This window comes from Sphaerodactylus townsendi, linkage group LG06 (assembly GCF_021028975.2).
Source record: "Sphaerodactylus townsendi isolate TG3544 linkage group LG06, MPM_Stown_v2.3, whole genome shotgun sequence".
NCBI classification, from domain to species: Eukaryota; Metazoa; Chordata; class Lepidosauria; order Squamata; family Sphaerodactylidae; genus Sphaerodactylus; species Sphaerodactylus townsendi.
In genome coordinates this window covers 83,964,183-83,992,120 of record NC_059430.1, presented here as the reverse complement: position 1 = coordinate 83,992,120, position 27,938 = coordinate 83,964,183, and the positions used below count along the sequence as shown (strand labels likewise).

Genomic DNA, 27,938 nt, shown 5'->3' with positions numbered 1-27,938 from the left:
TGCCTACCTGCTTCAGTGGTCAGAAATCTCATTAACTGCTGTGCTTCTCAACCGATCACAGCTATATGAGTCAAGTCTGGGTGAAAATTAAACAAACTGAGAAATAAATAAAGCTGAAAAGGTGTGACATTTGCAAGCTAAGGAAAAGAAGCTGACAAATATCAGACAAAGCTTTAATGCCTTGAAGTAGGGGTTTGTAGGACTCATGGATATGAGTCATCAATTAGGCAACTGGAAATCAGAAACTACTGGGAGAAAGCCAGAAATGTTAAACACTCATGTTTGTTAAGGTGCCAGTTTCTACATAGTGGGAAAGGGGGGCATATTGAAGAGAAGACAGCAAAAAGTACAGTGAAGCTTCCAAATAGTTTACAGTAAGGATCAGTTTCTAAGGACTGCCAGAGGTAAGAATAAATACGATGCACAAACACTTTGACTTCTTTGATGTGTCTCATCCACTCCCTTCGCCCTCCATGCTTATTAAAAACTGAGCTTTGTCTTTTGGCTGGAAAGAATGTATACCCATAAAACATTTTCTGCAAAATGAGCCGAGATCCTCACAAGCCCAGAACATACCTCATCCCTTTTCCCAGGAAAGCCCTGAGGTCCAGGGCTTTAATTTTTTAAAAACTCTTTGACATCAAAATTGAGGTTGGTGCAAAAGAAATCTGATTAGTTCAGAATGGTGAACTCTTTATAACTTTAACGTACTCATGCACACATCAATCACTATTTAATTCACTTACGGTGCTGCCCCAAACAGAGCAGAAGCCTTCTAAATCCTCTAACTTTCATCCTTCCTTTAGGATTCCATTGTTATCCTACTCTTTCTCCAAAGAGCTCAGTGTGGCACACAAAGATATCCACCATAACCTCCTCTATTGGCACCATCACCATTTTGTGATATAAGGTAATTTTTAGTAAAAGTCCAGGGCTGAGTAGGAATGTGAACAGTCACATTCAAACACAACATCCTGTTAACTGAAGCCAAATAGCTGCCCAAGATTTGTACAAATACCTGTTGCCTTACAAAGTTAGACTGTACTACACCAGCTCTGAACAGAATTTTTTTAGCATATGGAAAGATGGAGATAGTGAGTAAATATCCCAGGGGAGCTGCTGCTAAGTAAACAACTTCACAATGCTTCACAGTAAGACTAGTTTATAAATTAAGTATTTTATTCAAGTGTGTAGCTTTCTGACATGTGTGAAGCATGATTTTGGTCTAGAAAAGGTAATTTGTTCCCACCATCTTCTACCTCAGGGGTAGGGAACCTGCGGCTCTCCAGATGTTCAGGAACTACAATTCCCATCAGCCTCTGTCAGCATGGCCAATTGGCCATGCTGGTAGGGGCTGATGGGAATTGTAGTTCCTGAACATCTGGAGAGCCGCAGGTTCCCTACCCCTGTTCTACCTGAAGAAGGGCCAGTTTACAACATTGAAATTGGCTAATCATATTACATCTGCCATTGGCTAGGGGTTATTTACTTAAATATTGTTTATACTGGTATCCCATGCTCCCTGTCTAGTAGGGCTCAGGGAAGCTAACAACAAACATAATAACAATAATAACAACAGTTAGAACTACAACAATGAATTCAGTACATTACATCTAAAACTATACAAAGAAGACCTTTAATTAAAATCAGCAATCTCCAGATTAAAATATCCAGTGTTGATCCTACAGAAAGCTGGAGCTACAGCAGCTAGCAGCAGCCCATGTAACAACTGGGAGGGCTGGGAGGGTGAAAAGTATGGGTGGCAAACAGTGGAGGGGGGCGGTCCTACAATCCCCTAACAACAGCATATGTTGTTAGCCAGATAAGCTGCTGCTGTCTTCAGCCATGTGCCTGGTGGAACATCTCCATTTTGCTGGCCCGGAAGAACTGGGCCAGATTTTGAATGATCCGGATCTTTCTCGACAGAGTTCTACCAGGCTAGGGCCACAGCCAAGAAGGCTCTGGTCAGATGGCCTTTGGGCCAGGGACTACCAAGAAGTTATCAGCAGATGAACAAAGGGCTCTCTGGGGAGTATACTGGAGAAGGCACTTGTGAAGATATGAAGGTCCCAGACTGTTTATGGCTTTGAAGGGAAATACCAATACCTTGAACCTAATCTAGAAAACAACTGGAAGCCAGAGCAGCTGCTGGAGTGCTGGTTGTATATGTGCTCTTCAGAGAACCCTAGTGAGAATCCAAGAAACTATATTCGGCAGCTTCCAGAACAGCCTCAAGTGTAGCCCTGCATAGAGTGAGTTACAGTAATCAAGTCTGGAGGTGATCGATGCATGGATTACTATGGCTAGGACAGTGTGGGACAGGTAGGGCACAAGTTGCCATGCCTGACAGACATGGAAAAAGGATGTTCTGGCAATGATATTGATTTGGGTTTCCAAGGACAGAGAGACATCCAGACTGTGTAAGATGGTACTAACTGTGCCCCACCTGATGTAAGGAGTTGCCTTCCCTGCTCTGGACCTCCTTGGCCCAGCCACAGGAACTCCATCTTCAATGGATGCAACTTCAGCTGGCTTTTCTTTAACTACATCACCACAGTCTCCAGATACATGGCCAGGGTATCCAGAAGAGTACCAGGCCAGTCATCAACAATGCCTGGCCAAGGATGATCATGGTCATGCAAATCTGCCACACCTAAAGAGAATAATATTTTTTTGCTGTCCTTTAATTGCTCGCAATAGCTTTCCCTTAAATGTCCGGAGAGTCCCTTCATGACCTCTGACCTCACTTTTGTTCTTTACAAAAATGAAGTAATAAAATATTATTTTCTGATATTGTTTTTCTTTCTCTTCAATAGGCAGATGTGAAATTTCTTACAGAGATTCTGTGTAAACCGACAAGTTTCTGAAGCTTACGGTGTGATTAAGTGAAGATAAAGATGCACTTCAAAGTCCTCAGAGAGAATTCCTCAGGTGCCAGCTAAATGGCTGTTAAAGAACACTGTGCCAGGCTAAATCCTTTCTTCCATTAAATGGATTATGGAAAAATGTCAGCTGTTGCTTAAAAAAAGCCGAATAAAGGAGACAGAAAGCAAAACAAAAACAAAAATTACACTGTAACATTCCCAACTACTGCTAGAAGCCTAAAGCCAAAGAATGTGATGGCTAGTTTAAATCAATAAAGTCAGGCTACCATGAGGAAGACAGCAGCAAGACAACCACTGGCAGGACTTCCCAACAACTTCTAATGAGCAGCAACTTCAGCTGGGAATGATACTCTGGAACTCTATAACTAAGAACATAAGAAAGAGCCTGCTGGATCAGACCAGAGTCCACCTAGTCCAGCACTCTGCTACTCGCAGTGGCCCACCAGATGCCTTTGGGAGCTCACATGTAGGATGTGAAAGAATTGCCTTCTGCTGCTACTGCTCCCAAGCACCTGGTCTGCTAAGGTATTTGCAATCTCAGATCAAGGAGGATCAAGATTGGTAGGCATAGTTAGACTTCTCCTCCATAAATCTGTCCAAGCCCCTTTTAAAGCTATCCAGGTTAGTGGCCAACACCACCTCCTATGGCAGCATATTCCAAACAACAACCATGCGTTGTGTGAATAAATGTTTCCTTTTATTAGTCCTAATTATTCCCTCCAGCATTTTCAATGTATGTCCCCTGGTTCTAGTGTTGTGAGAAAGAGAGAGAAATTTCTCTCTGTCAACATTTTCTACCCCATGCATAATTTTATAGACTTCAATCATATCCCCCCTCAGACGTCTCCTCCCCAAACTAAAGAGTCCCAAACGCTGCAGCCTCACCTCATAGGAAAGGTGTTCCAGTCCCTCAATCATCCTCATTGCGCTTCTCTGCACTTTTTCTATCTCTTTGATGTCCTTTTTGAGATGCTGCAACCAGAACTGAATACAGTACTCCAAGTGTGGTCACACCACTGTTTTATATAAGGGCATGACAATCTTTGCAGTTTTATTATCAACTCCTTTCCTAATTATCCCCAGCATAGAGTTTGCCTTTTTCACAGCTGCCATGCATTGAGTTGACATTCCCATGGAACTATCAACTAAGACGCCCAAATCCCTTTCCTGATCTGTGACTGATAGCACTGACCCCTGTAGCGTGTATGTGAAGTTTGGATTTTTTGCCCCATGTGCATCACTTTATATTTTGCTACATTGAACTGCATTTGCCATTTCTTAGCCCACTCACCTAGTTTATAAAGGTCCGTTTGGAGCTCTTTGCAATCCTTTGTGGTTATCACCACCCTACATAATTTGGTGTCATAGGCAAACTTGGCCACCACACTCTCCACTCCTACCCACTTCTAACAATATTTGAAGGAGATTAACAGGCTATAGCAAGAGGGAGGAGGCAGGAATGTTCTGTTCCATTGCCTAGTCTGGATCTAACCCATGGTTAGCTTGATAGGGATAGTGAAAGCTTGCTGTGCTCAGGATGAAAATTAAATAATATGCTTCTTAGGTTTTTACCTACAGCCCACCTACCTTTACCTACACAAAGATGCTTTAGATGCTCAAAACACTTGACTGTTAGGTGAAATAACTTCTTGCAAAGGCAAATACATGGGTTGGGTGTCAAAAAAGAATAATACAGAATTGTTTGTTAGTAGCTCCATACTGATCCCTCAAACTAGTGATCTCTAGTATTTTCAGATTTGGGACACACGAAGTTCCAAATACATGACAGGAAGTATCATGACTTTGTTCTCCTGCTGTTACTCTCAGCATGCATGAAAATAGTGTCTACAAATATGGCACCTATGGTTTCTATGCAGAACTTCTTTCCAAAATACCACCAAAAAAAGTGAACAAAGAAAAGGGAAGGAAACAGGAAAGGAAAGGAATAGAGAAAGGAAAGGAAAAGGAGGCAGCTCATGGCAGAACAGGAGAGATTCGGTGACCCACCATTGGGGGTGAAGACCATTGCCCCAAACCACATTGCAGCTGTTTCCACTCCTTGAACCTTTGGAAAGTATCAAAGGGTAGACAGACAATTAATAGCAAATTTCTGATTTACTGGCAGCCGGTCTGGGCTCAATGTCATCCAAGGACCCTGATAAAATGCCAACAGTAGTGATGGATATCCCAGCTTGCCCGCCCGCCCCCACACAACTAAATCCAAACTACTGTTAAAATTCTGTTTTTCTTGATATAGTGTAATATTCCATGTTGTGACTGAGTGATGTATCTATCTTTTATACATTTTACTGAAAAACTCTATTTAAAAATTCATAGTACATTAATAGAATCTCATTGCGGCACTAGGGCATAAGGAACCACATTCTAATACCCAAACGTATATGGGCAAGTCTTCTAGCTGTCTGAAATAATGCATTTCCAATTGTATGCTTATCTACAGTTCCATCATCTTTGTAAGGAAATAGTCATTTTACTTTTTAGTTTTCAAAGATGGTCAAACATTCATTTTCAGACCATTTATTAATTGGGAAATCCAACAAAATGGTCTACTGTGCAAAGACAGTTGAACTGCTATTATTAAAGTTCACATCCACATTTCTCACTGAAACAGATGTTATTTTCAGTCACAGCCTTGTTACCATAATCCTCTCCAACATTACTGTTTATGCAGATAATCTCTCTCAATCCTTTAATGAATTTGTTCTGAAGCCACGGGGATTTGTGACTTTTATTTCTCTCACTGATTGTTATTGGAAACAACTGTATTACTAATGGATAAAATATTCCACATAAAATCTCTTCAGGTAATTCTTAAATGTTTATTATGCTCATAACTTTCAAATAAAAAAGATAATAATTATTATTTTGTTTTATATACACTCCCAAGTGCCCTTCTTAAGTTGCAGGAATCTAGTGGGGCCCATTTATTGAGAAAAAGGAAATGTTCAAGACTTGCAGGCAAGGACATACCTTTGAAGAAGAGTATCAGAGGGTTGCTAGGTACTGGAGGAAACCCACAGTGGCCAAAGCTCAGAAAAAACCTGAGGCTGATCAGGGAGGCTTGTTAAGAAAAACTTCTTCAGATAGGTGAGGAGCAAATGCAATGAAAAATGCAATAGACCCACTGTTGGTTGAAAATGGAGAAATTCTGACAGAAGACAGAGAGAAAGTAGAAAGGTCTAATTCATCTCAGTTTTTTCCCTGAAGAAGAGAAGAGAACATCCCCATGTTGAACCCTCCTCTTTAAATGATATGCTTCTGCATAGATCTTACTGCAATGAAATTTAACAACTCTATTAACTATTTCTGTAAAAAGTACTGTCCAAGGTCACACTGGAGGCTGACTCTGTGGCAGGGCCAGGAGGCTGGGCGGATGGGAAATCATAATCGGTTTCCAAGATCAGTAAAGCAAGACAGGCAGTGTTTGGCGTTAACAACTAGTTTGCATACTCTGAGATTTCAATCTAAGCTATTCAGCCTGAGTTTATCTCCAATGGTGGATAGCTTTTTTTCCTAGATATATATTAGTTTAAGGTGCGGTTAATTATAATTTAAGATTAGAGAGTAACTGTGGCTACATAACAGGTCAACTGCTATCATCACACAAAACCTGTTTTCCACAAGGAAATGAGATAATTTATTTTTCAGGAGCAGAGGCAGCCTCCCAGTTGCATATGGAACTCTATGGAGCTTCCATATGTTTACTGAAGATTGTGATGGTGGAGCTTTATTTCTTTAAAGTTTATTCAAAACAAATTGTCCAATTAGTCTGTCAAGGATTGCAGAATACTACTGAGTCTCACACAGCATATTAGGATTAAAAAGGTCACTCTAATTTTCCCTAGGAGTAAGTTATTTGTTGAAGTTCCCATAAAAAGGACCTGTTCAAATTAATTTTGAATAAAACTTCACATCACATTTTAAGAAATATATAATTTAATGGAAATTTAGTGGAAATTGGAATACAGGCTGTGTTCTAAAAAGGCACTGAAAAGTGTTGACACTTTCACTTTGGCACACCCAAAGAGCAATATATGAAATCCTGTCAACAGCTGTTCTGTCATCTATTTCAACAGACTTTAACTCTTTTCCATGGAGGTCACCAGTTTCCGGTTTCTCTCTCCATGATGTCATTTGTCATTTGAATTATTTGTTAGTTCCACATGAGATTGGTGATTACAAAAACCCTTCCAGAATATGAGATAAGCTACTGTAAGTGAGCATTGGCTCTAACGATTTTATAATATGATTTTTAAAGATTTTTAAATTTTTGGATTGTTACATATATTTGCAGTTTTATGTGGTTCACTTCATGCTGGTTTAGAACCCAATAAAAGATACTCTATTTTATTTAAAATATTTATATGATCTCCTTTCTCCCAGGTAGCTTAGATGCTAAAAGTACCATTCCTTGATATTAATTTTATGCAACAGTGTTTTTCAAAAAACAATATTTTTCACCAGCAAAAATTTTTAGCGGGAAAACGGGATGAAATTGTTATGTAGAGCAGTTGTTTCTAATATTAAGATTTCTGAAGCATTTCCAAATTCCCTTGCTATGAAATGTATTATTTCAATTAAAGATAATTTAGTTAAAATTTCCACATTGAATTTGTTTAAAAATAACATTTAAATCTAAACAAAATATTTAATATGAAGTATTTGTTTAATTTGGGACATAAAATTAATAAGAGGCTCTTTGCCTATTAAACATAAATCACAGTAAACATGCTAAATCAGATTGTGCTCTATTTAGAGAAATGGGAAATTCTGATTCATATTGTGCAAAAATATTCCCACTGTAGATTGCCAATTAGCTACACCTTCTGAACAGTACATAAGTTCAAGGATGACTGATATTCTCATTTGCTGTTGGTTTAGTATGTGCTAAAACCATAGTAGGCATAAAACAGCAGTTTTCTAGATCACCAGACTAAAATTTATGGAACTGATAAGACAGGCAGAAGATACCTGCAGGATTCTCTAAGCACACTAAATTGAAGCAGATTTTAAAGAATAAGACAAAATTGTGAGAATACAGGCCTTGTAAATACGTTTGGGATGTAGCGCACAGAAAGAGATCGGTATTATCCATCTGACAAATAATAGCAAATATCTGCCTTGAAAAACTCAGAATTAAGAAGTGGAATTCTATCAAGATACCTTCAACAGTTGTAAGAAGTGTAGCAAACAAAAGAAGTTATTTGGTGGTCATCTACCTATCTGGACTTTATTAACAATGCAAGACAAAAAAGATATACACATGCAATGTGCAAAAGTGCAATATCTTGAAAAGACACTCACTGTAAAAACAGTTTTTCCACAGATCAGCCCAGAGGTACATGTAAATATGTTCAGGGGGGGAAACCCCAGAAAAGTTTTCTCAAAGAGGTTGCCAACATCAACAGAACAACCCAGTAACAAACTATTTTAGTAGCAGAGCAAAGGTAGAACTGATATTCAAAGTTGCTAGGATAAAATCTTTGTTTACTGAGAACTGAAGTTAGAAAGAAAAGTGAGGGCTCTGGAAATGATACAGAGCTGAAATGCATAGAAAAGATAACCTTCTTTCCGATGTGGCGCTCCATATTTAATTGAGGTGAAGCAATTTATCTGAGTTACTCTGACATGTCTTAGCTGCAGCATCAAGTTTAGACATAACATCTCGTTTATCTTGGCAGAACTCATAATCCCCAAATTATTTGTGTCTTAGCAAACTGTTCATGGTGATTTTTTATCTTTAAACCATATTCAACAAAAAGCTTGCAAACAAACTGCTTTCAAATATGTATCACTACAGGCAACAACACTGATCTCATGACTCAGTCACAATGGGAAAACCTAAGGCAGCAGGCTAGACAAAACACATAGCTATTGCAAAATTTCATGACAAAATACTACGCATATCTTTCCATTATATTTTGTAAAGTCATTGAAGATTCAGGTTGAAGATTTATGTGTGGTTTCACCTGCTGTTTAACGCTGAGTGCTAACTATAGCTTACAATGATGGCTGAATTGGCAAGCTTTTGTGATCCAGAACAGGAAGCCATGGTTTGAAAGTTAGAAGCAAAAACAGTAACTATGGTTTACTGTTTGAATGCTTCAGCAAACCATGATTAACATTTATTTATCCAAAAAATTTATACGCTGCCTTTCTAGAGACCTGCTCAGGGCAGCTCATCACTATAATAATAAAATAAATTCAAGCCAGCCTGGACACAAAAACAGCTTTAAAACCCTGTGCAGCCTAAAATGATACTGATAAAACATACAATTCTCAAACCAGCAAATGTCAACCCGGCAGATTAAATCACTTGAGCCCAAAGAGAATAATAGAATCATAGAGTTGGAAGAGATCCTAAGAGCCATCAAGTCCAAACCCTTGAAATGCACAGACACACAGTCAAAGCACTCCTGACAGATGGCCATCCAGCCTCTGTTTAAAAACCTCCAAAGAAGGAGACTCCACCACACTCCGAGGTAGTGCATTCCACTGTCGAACAGCCCTTACTGTCAGAAGTTGTCCTGATGTTTAGATGGAATCTCTTTTCCTTCACCTTGAACCCATTACTCCTGGTCTTAGTCTCTGGAGCAGCAGAAAACAAGCTTGCTCCCTCACCAACATGACATCCCTTCAAATATCTAAACATTGCTATCATGTCACCTCTTAACCTTCTCTTCACCAAACTAAACATACCCAGCTCCATAAGTCTCACCTCGTAGGGCATGGATTCCAGACCTCCTCTGGACCCATTCCAGAGATGACCTGAGTTTTTAGAAAAGATTTAAAAGTGATTGCTTTCCTATCTTTTAAAAACCCTCCAAGATGCTTTTCTAGCCATTTTCAAGAGCTAATAGTTATTCAGATAGACTACGTCAACCATCTCTTGAAAAAACCAGCAAGGAATCATGAAAATGAGACAAAGGTTTATTTTTAAATAGTGTGTGGGATCACTTTTCCTTTTAAAGAATACCCAGGAGCTGTCTCAACTGCTTATCTTTTGGCAGCTGCTTAGAATTCTAAACCAACAACCATACTATGAAATCCAGACTTTAGCTGATATGTTTTTCTTTCCCAGGCTGCTTGGCCAATGAGGAGAAATAAGTTCAGCAAAAGAACTATAGATAACTCTATCATGTGTCATTTTATCAGCCGTTTATATTAAAGCAACCTTCTGTATTAACAAATAAAGCAGAACATGCTACAAATGATAAGAAAAAAGTGTCCACCCATTCACATGGAAAAGCTACAGCTATGAATTTAACTCAATTCTGAGTAAAATGAAATAAAAGTGAAATAAAAGCACGTGCAGCAATGAGAGGGAAAAAATGAGAGGGACACATTACTTGGACACCTTACCCAGGTCCTAAAACCTACTTATTTAAACTGTAATACTACTTGTGGAGGGAAAAAACAAGTTAAAAATACCTTTGGCAGTAATACTATCCCTTTATTTTCTATAACCTACTCTTTCAGTTTATTGATACCTGAAGCAGCGAAGAAACACAGCTGCCGTAAAATATAAAACAACTGAAAAACAATTAGATATATACAATCTAAACCATAGCAGCGACAGAATAATTGCAAGAAACAATTAAAACCCAATTTAGCAGCAAGTTGCTAAAATCCAATAAAAAACCACATTGTTGCATAATTAATAAAAGTCAAGCAGAAAAACTACAGATCACTAGAACAGAACCCTAACTCCAAAATTAATAAAAAGGCCTTTGTTTGTTTGCTTGTATTTCATAAGAGGCTGGAGTCAGTTTTTGGTCATCTCTGAACTCCATTACAAGAAAAGGCAACTCCACATAGACCACATTACAGTAATTTAACTTGGAGCATGTATAAATGTAGCTAAATCAAACATCTCAAGGAAAGGCCACAAAAATTCTAAAGGCAATTATGCCACAAAGGAAATCTATTCCTTTCTCTCTTGCCCTTGATGTAACAGTATCCTCAAGCTATGAGTCTCCATTAGGGAGGAGTATAGTCTTCTTTCAATACAAGCAGATTTCTCAGTCCAGGTTTTGCTACACTATGAGAAATAGTGCCTCTGGATTCCCTATGACCACAGCCAGAAATTAGTTTCCCTGTTGAACTGCTTTGATAATCAAGGGCCAATGTCTGGACTTCCCCCCCTTTCTGCAGTGGATTGCTGTCTGGTCGAAACTGAAATCAATTCAAATCGCTACGCTCAATATCAGAATACTAACTGGATGTAGTTGTGAGCTCGCAGAAATACTTAAACAATGCCACATACACATTGGCTGCCTTCAAGGAACAAGATGGAAGGGACAGAAGTCATGCAACATTGATGGTAGGCTCAAACTGATCTACAGAGGCATTGCCTTAGTTGTCAGCCCCAATTTGCGCAATTGTGTGGCTGAAGTGAATGGCTACTCTGACCGCCTCATGTCTGCCGCCATTGACATTAGCACCTGCTAATGTCTTCTCTGCATATGACCCGCAGACAGGATGCACAACAGAGGAAAAAGAGCAATTCTGGAAGGAGCTATACAACCTCGTTGCCTTGCAGAAGATTTGTCCTGCAGAAGATTTGCTCATGATCTGTGGTGACCTGAATAGCTATGTCAGTCGGGCCAAAGATGGATACAACTGCCATGGTGGCCTTTGTTATAGTACATGTAACGATGACGGCCACCGAATCCTTGACTTTGCAATGACCTTGTAATTACCTACAATACTATGTGAGAGATTCAGTCATTTACTCATCCTGCTGCTCTACCGCTCTTCCAAAGGATGATAGTCAATCATGTCCTAACTATAAACTGTCATTCTACTACATGGTTTGATCATCTATGTTATTCATCTACAGATCCAGAAGCACTCAGACATCAGAACATCTAACTAAACAACTCATTAAACAACTAATTCATTGTGAAATCAGAATGCATCTGAACACAAAACTACAGTCTGTTGAGTAGCAACACCACCTCCAAAGTGGTTTTGGGTGGTACAGCAAGAAGTTAAAACAGGAGAAATCCCTGGTCACCCAAAAATCCGCACTCATTTGAATGGGCTACGACACACTTTTTTGTGTCATAAGTCAGCTGCCGGTGTCGAGGTGCCCCCCATGCCGGCATGGAGTCCTGCAGCAAAGGAGTGCCGGTACAGGGGCAGCTTCCACACTTGAGAACCACAATGCAAATGACCCTCCAGCTGACGTATTTTCCCTTTGCGCTGGCATACAAAGCATTTTTGTCAATGCACCTTCACACCATCTGCATGACAGTTTCGCCCATCTTAGGATCGCACAATTATTTACTCATTTATAACATTTGCATTTGTCCTCTCAATCACAGACACCCCAAGTGGGTTTCAAAGAGACAACCCACTACAATGATAAAAATAGCCAACACAACACAAATGAATTGTCAAAAGTTAGATATACTGGTTAACTATAATGAGGGGATTAGTACCCATTTTAATTAAGGTCATTTCAGCATATGAAGAATACCAGTAAAAGTCTCATCTTACCTTGTTATAGTACTGCACTTGTACAGTGTGCCATAGTCCATCACTAACCCCTCCTGGAACAAACGGTGAAACAGTTGTAGTGGTTTCTCCTGAAATATTACATGCAGAAGATGGGAAAGAATCACTTTAAAAGAATGAATTTCTATTTCTATGAAAATGAAATAAATATTCCTCAGGTTTTTAAATCCTGTTTTTCCTCCGAGGAGCTTAAGGCAGAATACCCTTCTTTGTTTGATTCTTACAATAAACACTATGTGGCATGGGACCAGTATATCTTAAGGACCGCCTACTCCTATACGAACCTATCTAACCACTCTAGTCATCTTCAGAGGACCTGCTTAGGGTGTCCCCACTATCTGAGGCCATGACACCAAAACTCCAGAACTCTCATTTGTTTTTCTCTATTGTCGTCTTCCACCAGTGGTTTTTTGTTCTATTGGGCTTTCCTTCCATAATTCTTATTAACCTCCCTCCTATTTACTATGTATTGATGTGTTAATGTTGTATTTGTTTTAAATATTAAACATTTTTGTTTTAAATATTTAAATTATTATTATTTAATTTTTTTGTATTATATATATATATACTATATATATAGTTATATATAATATATATAGTTATATATAATACTATATATATATAGTATTAAATATATTAAATGCCATTTTAATGTTTGAAATGTTTACCACCTGCCTCTGAGTTGAGCAGAAAGGTGACATACAAATGTTCTAAGTAAATAACAGTTGTGGTAGGTAGGTTAGGCTGGAGAGAAACAGTGACTGAACTAAGATTGGCTTCATGGAAGTGAGTTTCGTGGCATAGCGGGGATTTGCTCCAAGCTCTCCCAGAACACAGCCCAAGGTCCCTTACCTGTACGTACTTTTAGAATTTTGAGGACAAGTAGCAGATACACAAAAACAGCTGCAATGGAGGCTGCAACCAGTCAAAAAATGTTGGAAAGTTCAAGCCAAGTGTCATTCTAGAATGGAGACAGGTATTTGCAAATGACTGCTTCCTGCAGACACAAAAGTGATAATGCTTCTTGGGCTTTACTGGAGCACTACCTGCTTCAATGAGGTGGAAGAAAAATGAGGATTTGCTCTTTTATTTGTAAGAAATGCTTAGGGGAAGAAGCACTTTGGTAGGTGCTTACACTGCTTACACTGGGGATGCCTCAGAGGTCATGGACATCATGTTGCGGTATCAATGCTCTGGCTGGGCATTGTACACACTACACTGGTTTTGTATAAAGTACAATCTTCCCCACAACATTTTGTGTGCACTAACAACAGGAAGGGGGGGGAGAGATTTTTACCTACTTCCAATTGCAGGAAGATGAGGTGAATGAGTCTAAGCTGACATAATAGCATGGTGTAGAGCGGTGGACTCTAATCCAGAGAACCTTGTTTGATTCCCTGATCATCCACATGAATGGCAGACTCTAATCTGGAGAACTAGATTAGATTCCCCACTTTTTCACATCCAGCCTGCTGGTTAACCTTGACTAGTCACAATTCTCTCAGAACTCTCTCAACAACACCTTCTTCACAAGGTGCCTGTTGTGGGGGGGGGGGGTGCACGGAGAAATAGTAATTGTAAGCCACTTTGAGACTCCTTTCAGTAGAGAAAGGGGATATGAAATTCAACTCTTCTTCATTGCTGCTAATGTGAAACTCAAGTTATTATGTCCCACAACATGGACAACCCAAGCATTTCTAAGATAGCCTTCCAGATGAAAGACAAAAACCACCAGCTGCGAACTGGTATATATACGTGTATGCAAGCCAGTGTATAAACTATATGAACATATAAGTGCCCTATATTCCTAACACACTGTAGTGCTGAAACAGAAATCCTCAAACCTTAGCAAAAGGTAAGAATAAAATGTGGTTTTCCTGACAAAGCGTAAAAGTAAATGTTTATGGCAAACAATGATAGTGAAAACAGTTGTTACCCAGGCGCAAAATGTGGTTTTTTGCACCTTTGTCTTACAAGCCAGAAACTTACTGGCTATCAGATAAGGCATAGAAGAACAAAGAAAACATTTTTCTTCCCAGAAAATTGCAGAAGTCCTAACCGTACAACTAATGTCATTGCTTCCTGTCTTTTCCATTTAAACAATGTTTAAAGATTGGAGTTGATCAAGCTGAAAGTGTCAGATTAGTTACACAGACCAGTACAACCAGCCTGGTGACTTTCTCACTCCTGTTCTGAAGTTATAACAAAACAAATATCTCCCGCAAAAGTACACAAGGGCCTGTCAGGTTGAACAGGCTGAGCTGACTACTTGGACAAAAGTTCCCGTCACGGAAGCAAAAGAGAAGGACTCCTCCCCCACAAATAAGAACAATTAGGCATATACTAAGCCATTATAAACCTCTGTGTTCATGCCAACTGTTACTACACTTCAATACACACACCTGCACTGTTCATACAAACACTATGGACCCCTCTTTTTAAGAAATATATTTTAGTTTCTGCAAGTTTAGTGTGAATGTGCAAGAATATCCTACCTACCTGAGAAGGTATATAGTTAGTCATTTAAGAACACCTAAAAACTGTATTCTGCCAATTGATTACTATATTCAGTTAATAATGCCTATTTACTTTACAACTGCTGATATTCAAAGACAATGTACTTCCTCATTTTGCTCACACTGACCCTTCAAAACATTCATTAACTGCTTGGTTGCCAAAATTCCCCTAAAAACTGAAGCTTTATACAGCTAAAATGGAAACTATTCACACATTCAGCAGTGACATCATGATACTGTGCAATCACATAGGAATACTATATGACATATATTGCCAAATGGCTCCCAATCAGCATTTGCCAGTCCTTTAATTAAGTGCATATAGCAATGGGTGGCTTCAGATGGGCATGCAGCTCATGCATGCAGATGGGCATGCAACTTTTTTGTATTGATTCATAAACAATTCAAGCAGTTCAAATACAAATACAAACAAAATCAAGCAGATCGGTGGGATCCAAATGAGAAAAATGATGCGAATGAACACACCTGAGAGCGTGTGCGCACAAAGCTCCCTTATTTTGAGTCAGACCATTGTTCTTGCTAGGTCAGCACTGCCTACTCTGACTGGCAGCTCTCCAAAGTGTCTGATAGAGTTCCTTCACATCACCTGCTGTCCTATATTGTTTAAATTAAGATGCTGGGGACTGAACTGGGATGTTCTGCATACAAATCAGATGCTCTGTGCTTGACGCTCAGTAGCCTTGGCCCTTTCAAAAATTGTAAAGCAAACCCTTGCTATAAAACTGGAGTGGTACCCAACCCTTTCAAGCCTGCAAGCACATTTAGGATTCTGCAAAGAATGATGGGTGCAACAACAAAACGGCTGCCACAAAATGACTGCTGCAGGAGGTGGAGCCAGCCACAAAATGCCTGCCACAGCTGAACTTCAATAACCTAATGTAGATCCTTGTGTTGTGGTGACAGCTGAGGTCAAAGAAACATTTAAAACAATCTGCACAGCCAACCAAATCTCCAATAGATAATCAGAGGCCTTGCTGAGCAAAAGCCCTACCTGCACTGGTGTAATGTCCATCTGGCAGTTTGGACCATTGGCCAAGGCATCGGAATTTTGAGTCATTTTGAATTTTGGGGGGTATGTGAGCGATCCGAGCGATTCTTTCCAATGGGAGCTAAGGAGATGGGGGCTGCCCTTTGAGTGTCCATAACTTTGGCACCCCTGAACCAAACTGCACCAAACTTGGGGTGTCATCAGGACCATGTCCAGATGATACCCTGAAATTTTGGTGCCAATACATCCAAAAATGCACTCCCTACAGAAACATCCCAGAAATTTGCCCAAGAATCTTTGTTCTGCAGTGAGTTTTCTGCATTGCTGTCAATGGGGGGGGGGTGCAGGCTGGGGGGCACATTTCTGAAGGCACCATCTCAAAACTTTCAGGGTCTTATCAGGAGACTGCCCTGATGATACCCCCAGGTTTGGTGCAGTTTGGTTCAGGGGGGGACAAAGTTATGGACCCTCAAAGGGGGTGCCCCCATCCCACATGCTTTCCAATGGGAGCTAAGGAGATGGAGGCTACCCTTTTGAGGGTCCATAACTTTGCCCCCCCCCTGAATCAAACTGCACTAAGCTTGGGGGGTAACTTCAGGACAGTCTCCTGATGATATGCTGAAATTTTGGTGCCAATATGTCTAACAATGCACCCCCTGCAGGCACCAATGACCTGGTGCAAAATACAATTTTTTGGTCATGGTGGAGTGGCTGCCCATGGGGGGAGCATCCAACTCAGGTTTTTCCCAGGGCTCCAGTTTGCCTCATTACGTCCCTGGCTTTACTCATTTCCTTGAAGCACTTAGTAGGCACCAGAAAAGTGCTAGTGGGCACTTTAATGTACCACATTAAGGATACCTGATGTAAAACATGCCCAATTTCATTTTACAGCCCAATTTCATATCTCAAAGAGCTTGAGATTAAACAATTACATTGCTTTCCTTTTTGTTCTCTCAGGTACGTCCTGAACTGAATAAGTTTCTGCGAATACTATCTAGCTAGACAGAAATAAAAATAAGACAAGAAGCCTTCTTCTTGCATCATGGTTTCTCTTTCCCAGTATTTCTTATCATGATAAAATGTACTGAAGGGTAACAGACACAAACACATCCGTGATAGCATCTAGATAAAAATCAGCTCAGACTACAACACATTATAGGCTGGTTTCCAATTAGACTTAGCAAATATAGAAAGCACTGCTTTGGGCCAAGTGCTTTGCATCTAATTATATCTCTTGCATGAAAGTACAAGCAAGTGCATTCAAGGCCCTGAATCTTTGCTTTCCGAAGTTCCTGTGACTCACTCCATGATACACGGTTCAGTTACGTCAAATATTTGAGCTTAACAGTGCAATCCTATGCAGAGTTACCTCAGCCTAAGATGATTCATTCATTTATTTAAAACATTTTACTACCTTTCTATCCAAAAAGGGTTTCCAAAGTGGTGATCAAAACATTAAAACATTTCAATATTAAAACAACATTTAAAATAAAGTATATATAAGATGAACAATTCAATAAAACCAGACAAACATGCAAATACATAACAACGTGACAAGGAAGGAGGGCCAATAACAGTTATCAGTAGAATGGCAAACAAAACAAACATGTCTTTACCTGCTGGCAGAAGGCAGTAATAGAAGGAGACAGATGAGCCTCACTGGGGAGTGAGTTCCAGAGTATGGTACATGACTGGGAACGTTCTTTTGGGGGCTGCCACCTATCTAGCCTCCGATGGTGGAGGATCCTAAAGTGGGGCCTCCAGGGATAACCAGAGCGGACAGGTAGATTTTTATGGGAGAAGATGGTGGTTCAGTTATGCTGATCCCAGCACAGTAGAGCTTGAAAGATCAGTATCAGTGCCTTAAATTGAAGTGGGAAGCAACACATGGAACAAGACTGGAATAATATGGTCCCTGTGAGCCACTCCTGTCAACATTCTGGTCAATCTTCAAGGAAAGCACCATGTAGAATGCATTGCACTAACCTTATCCAAGGCTTGAACTGGATGACCCAAGCCACCCTGATACTGTCAGATAAGTTAAGCAAGATTGGATCTGACTAGTATTTGGATGGGAAACTACCAAAGGAATCCAGGGTCACTTTGCAGAGGCAGGCAATGGAAAACCACCTCTGAACATCTCTTGCCTGGAAAATATTACAGAGTCACTATATGTCGGTTGTGACTTGCCAGCATTTTTCACTACCAATCTGATCCAGATGTTGCCAGGACATGTACCATAGTGGCAGGGTCATTCCTGTGCAGGGACGGTGCAACTGGTTCATCACTACTTTCACCAACAGGAATGAGTCAACCAAGGGTCCCTCCGCACTGTAGGATTCGACCTTGGTTCGACGTAGGTCCAACCCGGGTACTCTGCACAGCCATAGCGTTGGACTCGTGTCTGTCTCAGCTCACCCCCCTCTCACCGTTAAATTTTTGAGCTCGACTGGGAGGTGCAACTTCCTGGTGAACTTGGGTTGCACTCAAGCAGAAGCTGGCGTAGTGTGGAATCTCCCTCGCCTCGACTCTGCCAGCCAGCCAATCACAGTACACTATTTTTGGCCATGCGCAGAACGGGAGACTCGTGGTGGTAGCAAGAAGCGCGCCTTTAAAAAATCCTCCTACGTAGCTCCTACATCGGTAAACGGAAAAAAAAGGGATGCGCGCTCACGTTCCCTGCCATAGAACAGCAGCCAATTGGGAATGAGGACCGGAAGACATGAGGAGGTAATCCCGCCCTCTGAACTTGGCTCCGGAGACATGAGTCAGCTGCTGTGCGGAGAAACGGAGGAGTCGAGCTCAGGTAACGATTTCCGCGGACACGAGTCAAACCTGAGTCATCTTGTGTGTGCGGAGAGGGCCCAATATACCCAAGCTACGACTCTAGAAATATGTTAGACTGGAATAACTCAGCAGAGAATTGCACTCTAAGTGTAGCATAGTGGTTAACAGTAGTGGACTCCAATCTGAAGAGCTGGGTTTGATTTCCCACTCCTCACATGAGTGGCTGACTCTAATCTGGTGAACCAGCTTTGTTTTCCCTGATCCTCCAGAAGAGACCTGCTGGGTGACCTTGGGCTAGTCACAGTTCCCTTCAAACACTTTCAGATTCACCTACCTCACAAGGTGTGTGCTGTGAAGAGGGGAAGGCAGGGCAATTGTAAGCCACTTTTAGATTTCTTATAGGAGGGGGAAAGTGGGTATAAAAACCAACTCTTTTAATTCCACAAAAGTCAGTAGCCAAGATCAAGCAACTTTCTAATAAATGGGTATATCTGTGATGTACCATCCAACATAATTATTCCAACAACCCATCCTCTACCCACACAACTGCTAAACCAAAACAACAACTAACAACTGTGGTCTTCAATTATTAAAACTGCATGGCAGCCAATAAATCTAATTTGTCTTAAAAACAACTACTTTGTTGCAGATCCAAATGAAAGAAAAAAGTCCTTGTTCAGTAGGAAAGGCCATAACAAATACATAATGAATGGGCATATTTTGGCAGCAAGCTTTTAACAAAATTTGCACACTTTTATGTAATGTACATGAAGATTGCTATACATGTTGAACTTTCTCAATATTCCTGTTTTGGAACTGAAACTCAAATGGAAAAAAAAGACACACGTGAAAGTCAGGTGGAGAAGGGATTCATTTGGGCTCTTACATTCCTGTTTCCTATTATTTGACAATTATTTGCCATTGAAGTTCCATACAACTGAGCCTATTATTTTGGAATGTGATCATAAGATTCTTTAGGTGTCTGATGCTTTTAAGTAGTTGTATTTATGATTTAATTTATATATTATATTGTCAGTGTTATAAGAATTGTATTTTATTTGTTTTTTACTGTCAGCTGCCCTGTACATGGTTTTTGAAATGAAATGGGTTGCTAAATCACACCTCCCGTAAAGATTTACTGCCGTGAAGTAATAAAAATAATTAACACAAGCAACAAAAAGTGAAGGGATCTGGATGAATGGATTTTAGACTGTAGAAAATCTCTTTGAAAGGCCTAAGTGTGGCAACAGTACAAAGTCATAGATGAGTTTCCAAAATACAGTGAGTCCATCAGAGTTATTGTTCAGTTTTAACAGGCAAAGACTGGAAACAGCTTACCTGCAGAGAACGTCAGCTGGATCTGCTCTTCAATTATCTCGAGGGCAATAAAATCATGCTTTTCATTAAACCGCCCATTGTAGAGAAGCAACGCATTCCTGCCCCTGGTTGCAAACCTGCAACAGTTCAAAAAGGACAATTTAACCTTTTCTATGCTTCTGAGAGGATAATCTACAGACAAGTCTCTGAAAAAAAGTTGTGGAAGAAGTGTCAGCTACTCTGTTAATTACATCTCTCTGTGTGGAGCTGCCTTTGAAAAGTGTTTGAAACTTCAACTGGTACAGGATGCTGTGGCCAGGATGTTGACAGGATTGGGTTGTAGGGACCATATAATTACAGTCTTGACTTATCTATATTGGCTTCCAATTTGTTTCTGGGTGCAATTCAAGGTTCTGACCTTTAAATCCCTATGTGGTTTGGGACCAACATATCTGAAGGGCCATCTATTCCCTTATGATCAGTAATCTCTGAAGGCCTTGCTTCAGGTGCCTCTGCCTTCTGAGATCAGGAAGGTGAAACCCTGAGAGAGGGCCTTCTCAGCAGTGGCATCAAATATCTGGAACTCTGAATTATCTGTTTGCTACTAAAAATATATCCCTACAAAAGAAAGATGTAGTCAATTATCACCCTGTCTCTATTCTGTCCTTCCTAGGAAAAGTGATTGAGAGAACTATAGCAAACTGGCTCCAGGTCGTCTTGGATAAGATATCTGCTCTAGACCCTTTTCAGTCTGGTTTCAGACCAGGCTATGGCACAAAGACTACTCTGTTGGATTTAGCTGGTGACCTCCATCTAAATGTTGACAAAAATCAGCTCCTCCTGTTGCTCCTACTTTATTTATCTTCTGCCTTTGACACAGTGGTCCATGCCCTCTTGTTGACATGCTTCGAGGCAGAGGGAGGCACCAGGGGTTGTGCACTGGATTGGTTTAAATCATTCATCAAGGACCAGATCCAAAGAATTGCCATTGAAGACCAGTGTGCATTAGTGTGGAACCTATCCTGAAGAGTCCCATAGGGTGCAATCCTATCCCTCATGCTTTTTAATGTTTATGTAAATCCCTTCGGTTAAATCATGCATACTTTTGGGGTTGGCTGTTATCAATATGCTGACAATACTCAGCTATTTATATCCTGATCCAAATCCCGATGATGTGATAGAGTCCTAAATGGCGAACAGTGAATAAATTGAAACTAAACAGCAAAAAGATAGATGTAATTACTGGAGGGGAAGATGGATGTCTTGAAGGACACAATGCTTCCCAATATCAGTGGGGTTAAGCGGACCCTTGCTGACTCAGTTAAGCCTCAGGATTGGACTGGACTCAGCATCACTGCAGGAGAAGCAAGTTAATACAAATCCAAAAAGGGCTTTATTTTCCAACTCAGCATGGCTTGAAAAATGGCCCCTTACCATGAGTAGGATAATCTGGCCATCTGAATCCATGCTACAGTGACATCAAGACTAGACTACTTTGATACATTTTACATTGGTCTCCCCTCCAAATCAATTTGAAACTCTGGTTGGTACAGAATGTCACAGCTCAGCTATCATAAGGAGCTGGATGAAGTAAGCACATTATTTCCATTTTCTATTCACTCCACTGGTTGTCCATCAACTGGGCTCAGTTTAAAGTACCTGCTATTATATACAAAGCCCTTTATGGCCTTGGACCCTCATATCTGTGATTCTGTTGCCTTTTTGAAGCGAACTATGAACAAGCAGATAGAGCTATACCATCAGGCAAGGGGGGCAGGGCTACTGGCCACCTTCCTCCCACAGCATCATGCATTGACATAGAAGGGGAACCAAGGGTGGGGCAACTCCCTCTCAGAGCTATATCACCTCCAGCTCCAAATGGCCCTGGGGTTATCCTAGGTCCCCATCTCACCTTTCCCTCACCTTTCAATGCACCTTGAAGATAGATTTTATTGTGCAGAATAGCAAAATCCACTTTCAAACAATTGTGAAAGAGGACTGAATGTGAATTATTCTGCATGTGCAGAAGGAGTCTATGTCTTCTATGCTTCACTATGACAACTTCGCTCATCTCAGCTGAATTTCACTTTCACAAATATCTGTATTTGATTCAGTGACCCAATCACAACATTCAATACAGCTGATTGGTAAGAACCATTTATAAGGAAATGATCTGGGAAAAGGGTGAAGAAGACTAGAATAGGTAGGATACATTTAATGTGTGGGTACTGTATCCTCATACTCAGGTTTGCTGTAGTTTTAAATAAACATCTTAATAAGTTCCTAAGCATTAGAATGCTGTCTAATAACTAGGGGAAAGATCCTAGAGAATGATAAAACTTGTAAGTTCTCTTGGACTGAAAGATCTGCTGAAAGGGATAAATGAGTAGGAATAAAGTTTGTCTTTCAATATATAGAGGTACATATCCCTTCTCAAGTAATGCAAGATCAAATCCAAAGGACAGCATATTCTGACTTTGTCACTGTGCTTCTAAACAAATCAAAACTTTAGAGCATTGCTTACTGCAATGTGATACCTTTTGCAGTATCAGAGATTTGGGAGAAGTCCTTTGGCAGTAATGGATTTAGGAGTTGTAGCTACAGCTAATTTTTTTGCTCATGTAACCAATCAAAGAACCTTAAGCGCTGCAACTGATTGGCAGTTTAAACAACCTATTTTCATTCTTTTTATTGAATCTAGTGTGACACTGCTTAAGGCCTGCATAGACTAAATGAGCTGAATCATTAAAGTAACATTTATAGTAGTACAATCAATTCTACCACCTCAGCACTTTATGACCTCATTTGTTGTATGTTCAAATAAGGTCTCTGTCACACTACAGCAGTGGCTTTCAATCTTTCCAAAGCCAGGACTTGCCCAGGTGGCAGCCTGGGACCTACTGAGCTACAAACACATGAAAAGAAATCATGTGATAGGGAGAGGTGGCCCACCAGTAATCTTACTAGTGCCAAGGTAACAGAAAGAAAACCAAGGCTGGGGACAGTAAACACAAGCTGAGCACCAGAAGATGTACCATAGCAAGGAACAACCCAGGGTCGTAGCCAGGGAGGAATCCTGTCCACTGCTGGGTGACCTTGACATAGGCCTGCTACACCTCTCAATTTGTGTGCATGAAAAGAAAGGAAATGTCATCTTTACACGTATACATAGATATTCCTTCCAAAAAAAGCAGAAAAATTATAGTAGCTCTGTAAGGGTTCATGCAGGCATGCCCAGGCCTCTTAGCATCATTGGAATATACTTGGGAGGATGTACATGTAAGATGGCAACCACATACTTCATGGTAGCCTGCCTCTGCGGTCCTACTGCTGTAGCTAAGACCTTCCCAGCTAGTGCTCAATAAAACTAAAAATCTGAAGATTTTTCTTTAAAAATGTATGTTTGTTGGTTGGCGTGAGAGAGAAAGAAACAGACAGAGACAGATGCAGAGAGACAGAGAAAAAGAGAGAAGCCGCTTTGGTATAATCATCAGATTGTGAGTAGGTGGACTGTAGCTCACAATTAATCTAAAAATATGACAAAAGCTTCACAGGAGAATTTTAAAAAATGGTACATGAAGAATATGCAGATAACTCTCTGGCTTCTCTACTTTTGACTGAGCTGTTTCATAGCATCTGCTTTTCCAACTCAGGACTACAGCATGTATAAGCTAAAGTCTCTGTACAGTTGATGAACTAGAAATTTTTGCTAGCGGGAGACATGGTTAGTGAGTATTGGACTTATTTAAAAATACAGTTGCAGCCTCATGAATTACGGTAATTTTGCTAGGCAAGCCTCCAGTTCTATGCCTTCTCCAGGGAGTGTGAGGACAAAAGTACAAGGCATTTGGAGGTTGTAGGAGGACTCTGTAATGATTTTAGTGTGTGTGTTTTTGTCTGCTGAGTTAGAGACAGAAAGAGGTGTGAGAGGGGGATGAGCGAGCAATATGATTGATTGGTTCTAGAGTGTGCATGTGGGAGGGTTGTGCTGGACAGGAAGAAGGTGTCAGAGAGTCAAAGAGGGCAGAAGGTAACAGGATTTCAGAGTGAAAGGACTGGGAGCGTCAAAACTCTAGTGAGAGCGAGCTAAAGCACTGTGTGAGCGTGGCAGAATGCATGAGGGTTTCTGAATGGAAAAAACCAGTGTTGAGAGAATTAGTCAGTATGCCAGAGAGTATACAGAGGAAGTCAGAGCCTCAGTAAACTTCTAGATAAAATAAAGACAGAGAATCTGAGAGAACTAGGAGAGAGAAGCTGTCAGAAAATGTCAGGGTAAATTTATGTCGAGTGAAGTCCTCAGAGTATTTGTTGTCTCAGTTTGATTTTATTTTGTAAATATTTTGCTTGACACCTTGAGGTTATCTATCAGATACAAAAAAAATCTTACATTGTTTGAAGAAACATTGGAATCCTACCCTGTTTTCCTTAGGACCACATAAGCCATCCACTGTGCCTTATAAGCTCATACACACTACCAAAAGGAGATAAAGGATTGTGGGGTTTGGGGGGAATTTATATTCCTGGTAGCACCTACCATATGGGGAAGAATTAAGGGAACAAATATTAGTTGGCACTTATTAGTTTCTTATTTATAAAGAAAAAGTGAGAGCGGACATTGCTTTTGGTGGTCATGGGTGGAAGAGTCATTGCAGGCTCCCACAACAGGCATGTTGTCACAAATCCTACACATAACCCAATTTTAGTTATTACAAAAGGCACATTCCTCACCTGCACAGAATAAGTTTAAAAGACAAAGTATTTCAAAAATTAACAAGATGTTCCAAAACAGTTTTAAAAGACAATGCAAAGATTTTACCATGAAAAGTCAAACTTTGCTCCTGATTTAAATCACTATATAGCTTTACGCTGCAAACAGTAGCTGGTAATTAATAGCAAATGATAACTATGTAACCTTAGAAAGGGAATGAGCATACTTGAGAGAGACAGTGAAATGGAAGCGTTGCCTTAATCCCTTGAAGGTAACGAAGGACTGGGGAGGAAAACTTCTTGTGGTCATCTCACAATAAGGCTTCTCATATTCTCCTGGAGGGCACTCACACATGAAACCTCCGATTAGAAGATTAACACATGTGCCTCCATTCTTGCACACCCCTGGAGCGCAGCGTCCAGAGCGAGAATTCACTTCACAGAACTCTCCTATAAAGAGAAAAAGACAGAAAACTCACTGTAAGACACAGGGTGAATGCCATTAAAAGAGACTTTATCATTTGAAACTGGCTAGCCAGTTATATTGAATTCACCCCTAAAAATTGATAATCTTGCATACTTTCTGAATGTTACCCTCTCCTACACAAGGCCTAATGTTTTGTGAAATGTTTCATGTACATGAAAGAAACTTACACAGCTGATGGGAAAAGAATTTAAATGGCATGATGAAGCTAACAGTACAAAATATATTTAGGACGCCATAAAAAGTAATTTGAACATCATTACAAACATTAAGCGTTTCCACCTACATTTCAATCAAAGCAACCAATCAAAACCAATCTTGCCACTTAATCCTACACGTAACAATACTTCAAGCCACTTCATTTCTGCTCTCCAAAAAGAATCAGTCAAGTGGATTCAACACAGCAAATGTATAATGGGTTGCAGTTGTTACAAAAGAACCCATTTTCCGTTTTCTCGTTCACATACGTGCTGTGCAGGCGGCAACTAGAGCCCATGAAAACAATCTGGGCTGCTTTTGCACCTTCGCACAGGGACACTTCTTTTTTTAATTTCCTGCAACACATGCGTAGCGGCGCAGGAATACAGAAATGAATCCCCACAGACATGTCGATCGTCCCACAATTAAAAAAGAAAACGGCCCTCCTTCCAATGGCAGAGCAATAATGAACGTATTGCTGTGGCAGGCAGGTTCTCCCTGACTGTAGATAACATGGCGGAAGGGAGGGAAATAAAGCCTGCCAGGCCTGGGATTCTGCAAAAAGATCACAGGCTTAGCAATGTTCCAAAATCTCAGGTTGGGGAAGGGACCTATGCAAAGTCCTCTCTCCCCAAATGGTTTGTTCTGCGCTCTACACACGTTTTGCCCTGTGCAGAATCCACCTCAGAAATGCAAATTAAGTCACTGCAAATGACACAGGCCTTTATTAGTTAGCCATGGGCTTTTGACACTTAAATGCTATATATTAAATGATAAAAATTCTCACTTCCACTAGAATGAAATTTCAGGGCTTGATGAAATCCATTTGACAAACAGGATGCTGACACAAACACATGTAAGTTTTTCCAAACAGTGACACAGATAAGTAAACCTATCATTCACTTCCATGTTTATGTGAAGAAATGCTATACCTGGAATCATTAAATAAATGACACATTCTTGAAAGAAAGTTTTTAATAGCCTCTTCAGTGAGCAATACAAATTTTATTGAGGTAAAAATGTCTCTACGTAAATGGACAAACACCTGTACTCCCCTATTTATTTCTCAAGTTTCCTCCTCCCTTGTTTGGAATAAGGACCACATCATTTGGAATTAAGCTTCCACATCAAAAATCAAGGGCTTCAGGCTTAAAAAATAGTCAGGTGCCACTAAGAGGTGAGCAACGAATGTATGGGTCAGTGAGACATTTGTTTGCCACATAAAAGTGATGGACATAAGAATCACAACAGAGGAATACCCATAGCAGTACACCAGACTTTGTTTGCCCTATATGGCCTTTTTACACAACCAATCATCCTGGGATATTAACCTTTAGACTCAATTGATTCTCAGATTTTTTTACACCTGCAAGTTGTGAATGTGATTTTGAAGAACTCCATCCAGCGATCTCCACGACACCTGACCTTTCTTTATGTTTTTTCTTTGCCCAAAGCCAAGTGATCTTGTAAACAATACTAAGATTGTGATCTTTGCAATACAGAAATGAGTAGTATGCTGGCTGAGTTCAGTCGAGGTGAACAGTAGCCTCTGAAAGCTCCAAGAGAATTAATGTGTGGCTAAAAATATTTGGGAGTCCTAGACAGTACAGACTCAGGTTAACATTCCTGAGAGAACCTTTGAATCCATGATTATGTAAACAAATATTCTTTCATACAAATTAGATTTAGAGGGATGGTAATAAATTAGTATCTGTCTCAGGGCTTCTTTTCGCCTTTCTTGTTAGTTCATATGCTGACTCTCCTGACTCCTGATTCAGGATCAACTGATTCATCATAAAATCATAATATCATCAATTAACAATATAAAAGCCAAATGAAGCATTAAAAACAAGGCAGAGACATTAAAACAGCATAAAGTGAATACTGAACAATGTAAAAAAAATCTGTAAAACAGACTACAGACCACAATGGACCATAAAGCCGCAAAAAGATAAAAACTCTTAGGTAAAGTCTGGATAAAAAGAAGAAAATGGCCTGGTAGGTAAGGGACAGCATGAGAAGACACCAGGCAAGTCTCAAGGGAGAAGACATCCCAAAGGCAAAGTACCACTGCTGAAAATGCTCTTTTTAGTTCCTACCCACCTTATCTGAGAATGAGAGCACAGACAGCAGAATTTTGGAGGCAATGGACTGGATGATACAAAAGATTCCTTCCTGGAACAGTTCCTTTAAGTACCCTGTCTCCAAGCAATCTGGGGCGTTAAAGACAATAACTAGAATTGTTCCTAGAAACAGGTAACTGACAGAAATGTAGTGACTTAAATTATTGTTGATTATAGCAGCTTTCAAGCACATGTGTGACATGATCCCTGTATCCAACCTGACAGTAGTCTGGATGCTGCACTTTGGATCAACTGAATTTTCTGAACAGTTTTCAAAAATAGCCAAATGTAGACTTCAGCATAGGTAACTTGCACAGGAGGGCCCAACTAGTGAGCCACAGGCTTATACTCCCTAACCCCCACTGCAAA

General features: G+C 40.2%; 1 protein-coding gene across 3 annotated transcripts in view; it reads right to left on the bottom strand.

Annotated features, from left to right (window-relative positions):
* The window catches only part of CELSR1 (cadherin EGF LAG seven-pass G-type receptor 1), a 188,620-nt gene that overhangs the window by 69,296 nt on the left and 91,386 nt on the right, over positions 1–27,938 (bottom strand). For all 3 annotated transcript variants that reach the window (XM_048500064.1, XM_048500065.1, XM_048500066.1), the window contains exons 3-5: positions 24,992–25,214; positions 20,079–20,194; positions 12,411–12,499 (exon numbers count right to left, since the gene is read on the bottom strand). In XM_048500064.1, the coding sequence (XP_048356021.1) occupies positions 12,411–12,499; positions 20,079–20,194; positions 24,992–25,214 (428 nt within the window). The remainder of the gene's footprint in view (positions 1–12,410; positions 12,500–20,078; positions 20,195–24,991; positions 25,215–27,938) is intronic.